We start from the raw sequence: 8,506 nt of genomic DNA on the forward strand, positions 1-8,506 counted from the left end.
CTCCCAGACATTCCGCGAGAATAGGCAGGTATAAATAATAATGAACGCAGGCTTCCATTTTGCTTTTATGACCAAGGTAAAAAAAAAAACATACACAGACCGTAATTAAACAGCACCCCTAGTGGCCAAATAAGAAAAGATAAATGGAAATACTTAGCTGGATGACTGAGCTATATTTATGGAACAACATAGCGGTCAGACATGGGAGTACTGACGCTTTATTCCAATTAAATGTTCCTTTAAAAAAAAAAAAAATTCTTAATCTTTTGATTGATTTATTTATTTAAATGCGTATATACAACTAGACAATGCTAGTAAAGTTTGTTACATAAATACAATACTGAATATTATTACCCCAATAAAAGTAAAATATTAACCAAATACTCCAATTATTGTCAAATATTAGAAGATCTTGCAGAATACTTGCCAGCATTGCACATCTGGGTTACCTCCCTGCACGCACCCAATGCTCTGTTGTCCTTCTGTGCAGAGGACGAACCCATAACTGGCTCATAATCCCTCACTAAGATATTAGTAACCTTGGAAAGTGAGGCTGGGGCCATACCTGTGGAGTTTATTATAATAAATACATGGATAATTTATTTGGTGCTCAGGTGCATTGGTCTATCATGTACTAACAGCATTATGTCATCTCCAAGATGACGTTACCAGTGGCGCACGCAGGGGGGGGGTTCTGAATCTCTAGAAACCCCCCCTGTGCTAACTAAGTGGCCGCTATAGCTGCACTGTCCTATACAGCAGCCGCGGCGCTGTCAAAGAAGCGTCCGCGGGGGTGTTTTTTTTTTTGGGGTCGGGGGGAAACAATCCTTCGTTCGCCCCTGGTTACAGGTACGTTCTTGTTGTGCTTCATGCAAATGTTTAGCACTTGCATACAAAGTAACTTCTGTAAAAGCCATCTTAGCTGTCACGGCCCAGTGAGCCGCCGTCTCGAACACAACATTAAATAGGTTTAATGACCCCGTATCGATTTGAATAATTTCGTGTTTCAATATAAGGTCTCCCAATTCCTGTTACCACTAGTAAGCGCCAGTGACACAAAATATGCAGGAGTGCAATACATTTCTATTTACAATTAATTGTCTGCCTCGTTCATAACAAGGAGTGCACGCTTCCTACTCCAGTTTATGGAAATGTCCTTGGAAAATCATTTTACACCTACGTTTGCAGGTTCATGGATAAACCTAAAAATGGGCCTTGTGATAAGAGAGAAATGTCACAAAGATCATGGGACTTTAGGACCACGCGTTCCATTAATTTACTCTTTCCTGTTTGTCTTCTACAATACTGCTCAGCTTATCCTCTTATGTCTTTAATATCATGAGACGGTCGTTGTTACATGTGTCACTATCATACATTTGAATGTTTTTATTACATAGTAATGTACATCCAAGGATGTGGTAAAAACATGGGTGAAAAAAGATCTGTGTCTGCCACAAATAAGAGAATGCCACAGTACAACTCTGTGTGGGGGTGTTCCTGCCATGCGCCAATCCAACAGCTCTGCCGCGTGGCCGTGTCCCTGCCATACACCAATCCAACAGCTCTGCCGCATGGCCGCGTCCCTGCCATACACCAATCCAACAGCGCTGCCGCGTGGCCGTGTCCCTGCCATACACCAGTCCAACAGCGCTGCCGCGTGGCCGTGTCCCTGCCATACACCAATCCAACAGCGCTGCCGCGTGACCGTGTCCCTGCCATACACCAATCCAACAGCGCTGCCGCATGGCCGCGTCCCTGCCATACACCAATCCAACAGCGCTGCCGCGTGGCCGTGTCCCTGCCATACACCAATCCAACAGCTCTGCCGCATGGCCGCGTCCCTGCCATACACCAATCCAACAGCGCTGCCGCGTGACCGTGTCCCTGCCATACACCAATCCAACAGCGCTGCCGCGTGACCGTGTCCCTGCCATACACCAATCCAACAGCGCTGCCGCGTGGCCGTGTCCCTGCCATACACCAATCCAACAGCGCTGCCGCGTGGCCGTGTCCCTGCCATACACCAATCCAACAGCTCTGCCGCGTGGCCGTGTCCCTGCCATACACCAGTCCAACAGCGCTGCCGCGTGGCCGTGTCCCTGCCATACACCAATCCAACAGCTCTGCCGCGTGGCCGTGTCCCTGCCATACACCAATCCAACAGCTCTGCCGCGTGGCCGTGTCCCTGCCATACACCAGTCCAACAGCGCTGCCGCGTGGCCGTGTCCCTGCCATACACCAATCCAACAGCGCTGCTGCGTTGCCGCGTCCCTGCCATACACCAATCCAACAGCTGTGCCGCGTGGCCGTGTCCCTGCCATACACCAGTCCAACAGCTGTGCCGCGTGGCCGTGTCCCTGCCATACACCAATCCAACAGCGCTGCTGCGTTGCCGCGTCCCTGCCATACACCAATCCAACAGCGCTGCCGCGTGGCCGTGTCCCTGCCATACACCAATCCAACAGCTCTGCCACTTGGCCGTGTCCCTGCCATACACCAATCCAACAGCGCTGCCACGTGGCCGTGTCCCTGCCATACACAATCCAACAGGGCTTCCGTGTGACCGTGTCCCTGCCATACACAATCCAACAGCGCTGCCGCGTGACCGTGTCCCTGCCATACACAATCCAACAGCTCTGCCGCGTGACCGTGTCCCTTCCCTACACCAATCCAACAGCTCTGCTATCACAGATAGTGAAGGAACTGATGTACAGGAAACTACAGAAAGTAACATATATATATTTAAATAGAACATTGTATTTGAATGACAGGAAGCTTTGAATAGTATCTCCAGAAAGGTGCTATTGTTTGAAAGCTTCTGTCTCACTCTCCTCTAAATACTTTCTTTGCTCTTTAAGGATCCTTTATTTACAGATGATTTTGGTCTTCTATTTGTGTCTGTTCTGGGAACATGTCTGTAGGACTGGGCTGTACTTGTAGTCATTCCAGTTTTCTCACATTACAACAACTATAAATATGAATAACGGTATCAAAGGTTAACCATAAAGCTAGCGGGCACTATATGTATCCTTACTAATGTTTATCAATGATGGTGAGATAAATATTTATATAGCATAAATAATGATATCTGTTTGCTTCCCATTACATTGTCCTTACCGCCTACAGACAGGAGAGGCAGTATTATCATCACTATGATTATGGGGTCCTCCCCAGTTATGGATTCATCCTATCCATTCACCAGGAGCTGGTGACATAACTATTACTTAAAATGCCTCTGGCATCAGGGAGAGATGCCCAAATACAGACTGAATAATATATATAAAAAAAAATTATCATATTTTCGAAAATTAAATGAAAAAGTGTAACCTTGTAGCTCTCTGACTATTATGGAACTACAAATTTAAGCATGCTCTGCCACTGACGTGGTCCATTTTTCAATCAGTCTACATAGATGCATGTTTTTGCTTGGATACGTCAGAATGACGAACATGTATAAAGGTAATCATAAATCTGCAGCTATTGTCCATTTGTTCTTTTAGTAAGAACATATTTAGTACAAATTGAACATGTCTGAAATATGCAACATAGACGGTTTCTCTGCACATTGTTGTCATCGATATGAAAAAAAATCTGTTTTGTCCAATAGATTATTTTTCCAGTACCCTGCTTGCAACTTCAGTGTATGCAATCCCCGGCATATTATCTGTGATCAGGGGACAGGATGGAAGTTACTTTAGTGGTGAATACAAAGAGCTTTCATTGTTATGGAAATCTCTCTCCACTCGGCTCAGTTATCAATTATTTAATTTGGTCATACCCAGGTATTAGTTTTAAGACAAATATCTCATCTCTTCAATTGAGTTTTAATACAAAGTTGTTAATTTGTTTCTAATAATTATAAACAAATGTTTGTAAAGCGCCAACATGTTCAAGCGGGATAAATTGTAATACTGCGAACATGACAACGGACCTCACGCTGTGACTGTGTCAGAAATGACAGAGACACATGTCTTACAGAAACAGATTCATTTTAACAGTGACAAATTCCCTTTAAATCTCTGTATAACCTTCCTCTAATAATTTGTCTGTGTGTGTTTCAGAGTTGTAAACCCAGAGTAAATTACCAAAGACAAACATGCTGTTTTCCAAGCGGGATGGTACATGGGGAGAAGTAACTCATTAACTGCAGAGCAAATAGTACAAAACAAACCTGAACCCATATCACTATCTCTCAGGTATTTACTCTATCAATTCCATCAGATCACAAAAATTCTGTTTTCCCAATATGTCCCACTCACCACAAAGGACCAAATTCTTCATATAACTAAACTACTGCATTGTTGTAGTACATAACACATAAAATACACAATGGGGTTCACTGACTCACATTGTACATGGATGCACTGAACCATATCAACCAATCTGAACCCTGCCTCCATTATTCACTATGTAACTAACACTATAAAATCTAATTGCTGATTGGTTGCTGTTGATTAGCGCACGGTTAATAAATAAAGCCCCGATAACTGAGGTCAAACAAGTTAAACACTAACACGTATGTGTAATTCAAAGCTATTGTAATTAAACTAAATCTAACTTTGGTCTATATTTACTTTGTCATATTCTCAATATTACAAATTGTTTATACAGATTATTTCAGATCTGTGACAACAATGTGCAGAGAAACTGTCTCTGTTGCATATTTCAGCCATATTCAATTAGTATTAAATCTGACCCTACTAAAAGGGCGATAATTGCAGATTTATTATTTCCCCTTACACTTACAGTTACATCATAGTTAATGACACCGTTCAAGCCTCTAATTTATTACAAGAGGCTTCTATTACCAAAGAGACCGCAAGTGGATAATACCACAAAATCACTGCTAAAAGTAGATTGCAAAAAGGTAAAATTATGAAATCATTTCCTAATTTAACAGAGCACTCCTAACAATCAAGAAAAGTAAAAAATCTGCAGCTAAAAATATATATATTTATACACATATTTAATACCAATTTAAACCCAGTTTATTAGTAGCCGTTACACATCAACTGTTGTCAGCAGGTTTGGAAAATCACTAGTCCTCTCTAGTATGTAACGAGCTGTTAAAGGGTTCTAGACATGTGTCAATCACAGACGTTACACTACTGACCGCTGTGCTTCCTGAAAGCTACAAAAAGTGCAGCAGAAATTAAAGCACTGTCTGATCTGCAGCAACTGGACTGTTTCATAACTGTGAGTTAGGGTACATTTCACAAAGCAACATAAAAGTTGATTATTAGTCTTCATGTCATCTCATTAACTCAGTTCAGTTTAGTTTAGTTTTATTTACTTGAATCTTGACAGGTAGTCAGTCGACTACTAAGCCAAATTGTTAAATTCGACCCAAACAAAAGGATGAATGGTCAGTATAAGGAGATTACTTATTTCCTTCAGACTTCATCATCATCAGCTATTTATATAGCACCACTAATTCCACAGCGCTGTACAGAGAACTCACATCAGTACCTTCCCCCATTGGAGCTTAAAGTCTAAATTCGCTAACATACACACACAGACCTGCAGTTATATCACTGTTCATCACACTTATTCCATCCATTGAGCTACTGAAAAGACATTTCCATTACCTAGGAGACTGCAAGTCAATAACTCATATCTATGAAGCTATTGGCTTTTCTACACTGCTACCCTCTTGCCGCCCATCCAAGATTAATATATGGTAACTCCAATGGTCCATCATCATTTACAACTTGACTGCTCAAACACATTTTACAAATATCAGCTGTACAAGACCACTTCACATATAGAGCCATACTCAATACTGAAAAAGTGGTCTCACAAATGCAACAGGTCACAAATTATTTTAAAAAAATGTTGAAGCTACAATTTGTATCCCACATTTCATACATAAAGCTGTATCAATCAATACCACTTCATGTGATTATTAACACTGACATATTATTTAATATTATTTACTAATAATTTATATAAAACAGGAATATAACTCTAGTGCTTAAATCAATAGCATGAGTGAAAAGACTGCTCTAGGTTTATAAATGCTACAGGACACCTAATAGGAAACAACACGTTCACATTTTATTACATTATTTGAATTTTTAATTCTCACTTTTTAAAAAAAAATAATTATTAGCATATGACTATTTTTTAACTGCTCTGTTTGCCCGGTGGCACCAATATTGTGGTTTATTCAATGAATATAACGCTATTTCCTTTCATTTTGGTTAAAGTTTCAATTGTACAGACAGTTACAAATAAAGTAGCAAAATACATTTTAGAGATTGCAGTGAAAATACACATTAAATGTCTGCTGCGTTTCTCCATCACCCACTATTTAAACACGTATGCAGCAGTCACAGGGAATACAAATAAAAAAGACAGCTTCCTGGGTTGTAAATGTGTATAGGCACATTCACACACACATACGTTACATCTAAATTGCAGGATTATTAGTCATAATTAGACCTAGGTCACAAATATCTACAATGTAATGAGAATACCGTAAGCTCAACATATGTCATTATAAACTGCTATATAGTCACAATTGTTTTACACTTCCTTGTATGGTTGTTACCAACATCTGTATTAATCTTTGCTACAATTTATATTCCACTGTATGGTTATGCTATATATGATGCAAATACTTACAGAGAATAAAAATATACAATAGTAGCTACATGTAACCAGTGCTGAAATCATTTCAATATGCCTGGAGAGCAGATAAAATGGATAATTCTATTTTACACCAACAGTTTCCGCAGCTCTGGGATATCAACATTACACGATTATTATACACAAATACAAACTGATCTGGAGATCTATACAGAGGAACAAGTGGTATTTTCTTAAAGTTACTGATAAACTATAATTATTGAGAATCCTCTATCTCTGTATTCAGATTGTAGCTTTCCTTTTTACTTTTATTAAATTGTAAATTATTTTTTTTAATTAACTTGTTGATTATTAGTCCATATTTCTCTAAAGAGTTCATCAGAACATTGCTGTGTTCCATCTACCCCCTGACAGATCATAGTGATATGTTCTGCAGATCATTACATTACTGTCCTCTCTAGAGAGCTGCAGAACATTGCTCTGTTCCATCTACCCCCTGACAGATCATAGTGATATGTTCTGCAGATCATTACATTACTGTCCTCTCTAGAGAGCTGCAGAACATTGCTCTGTTCCATCTACCCCCTGACAGATCATAGTGATATGTTCTGCAGATCATTACATTACTGTCCTCTCGAGAGCTGCAGAACATTGCTCTGTTCCATCTACCCCCTGACAGATCATAGTGATATGTTCTGCAGATCATTACAATACTGTCCTCTCTAGAGAGCTGCAGAACATTGCTCTGCTCCATCTACCACCTGACAGATACACAGTGATATATTCTGCATATTTAGACATGAGGAATAATCCCAACATCTGGACTTCTGAAAACAGAAGAAGGCAATCTGCGGCTGCAATGTAACTACAAGTCCCAGCATGACCCACCCACTACAGGTTACTTAAGTCTACCTGCACCAGTAAATAATTACTTTACATGAACTTTATTCCTGCCCTTCTTACTTTACTCGGATATCTATATATATTTTCCACACTCCTGTGTTTGGATCACAGATTTGTACAGCCGTAAATGAAGGAGAACAACTCACCTGTATTTGTAGGTAGCACTCGAATACTGTCAAATTCCAGCATGGTATAAGTGGAGTCCAGTGTTTCGGAGTAGTCTGGTAATTCCATATCCATCATAGCTTCACAATACTTCATTATTATCTGTCAACAACGCCAGGTCAAGCCAAACAGCCCCGCTGCCAATCACCTTGCTGGTGACCCCTTCAGAGTTTCACATGACAAAAAACTAAAATGAGCGAGTATAGTCCCAAGTTGTGTGACGGAGAGACGGAGACTGTCCCCTCACCTTCTCCCACACAATAAGCATGTGTCATAATATGGTTATATGACATAGATAAGGCCTTGGTACACTAACTTAGATTCCATCCTCACCCCAAGCACAGTCCTTGTGTAAACACCAGTAAAAGCAATCACTATCACACTTAGAGGCTGAGGTTTTTCCAGGCAATTACTATAAAGGACTTTATATTTCCTGAGAGATTTACTGTGGGTCATTTATAAAACATTGCCACATACTGCCAGCTAAGAGGACAAACGTTGTAGAAAGCAGACAGGGCCCAGTATGCCAGTATTTCTACATTGGTCATAATCGTAGGACTGTCCTGAAACAATGCAGATTCATTCAACATGGCGTACATCTGTACGAGAGGGTGGAATGATTTGTAAGTCTCTTCTGACATTTGTTTTACTCTAGATTTGGGAATATTGTCATTACTGGCATTTATACTGAGAATTCAGTTCTCATGGCTGCAGGATTTTATGTCAAAGTCTCCCATCATTCTCAGATAAAGTTAAAACCGAAGTAGTACTCTCATAGGGGAGGGAGTTACACATAGTATCCCAGCACAGAGATCATGTGCATAGTGCAGGGTGACGCGGGCGATGA

At 40.5% G+C, this 8,506-nt stretch overlaps 1 protein-coding gene across 2 annotated transcripts in view; it reads right to left on the reverse strand.

The window, feature by feature from the left end:
• LOC142104591 (hepatocyte nuclear factor 4-beta-like) overlaps positions 1–8,029 on the reverse strand; it is a 46,736-nt gene extending 38,707 nt beyond the window's left edge. Inside the window, exon 1 of one of the 2 annotated variants that reach the window (XM_075189359.1) lies at positions 7,641–8,029. In XM_075189359.1, coding sequence (XP_075045460.1) covers positions 7,641–7,755 — 115 coding nt within the window. In that variant the 5' untranslated portion in view covers positions 7,756–8,029. The remainder of the gene's footprint in view (positions 1–7,640) is intronic. The other variant, XM_075189360.1, reaches the window with a different exon arrangement.
• Between the last annotated feature and the right edge of the window lie 477 nt (positions 8,030–8,506).

Source organism: Mixophyes fleayi, chromosome 10, assembly GCF_038048845.1.
Source record: "Mixophyes fleayi isolate aMixFle1 chromosome 10, aMixFle1.hap1, whole genome shotgun sequence".
In the NCBI taxonomy this organism is placed as follows: Eukaryota; Metazoa; Chordata; class Amphibia; order Anura; family Limnodynastidae; genus Mixophyes; species Mixophyes fleayi.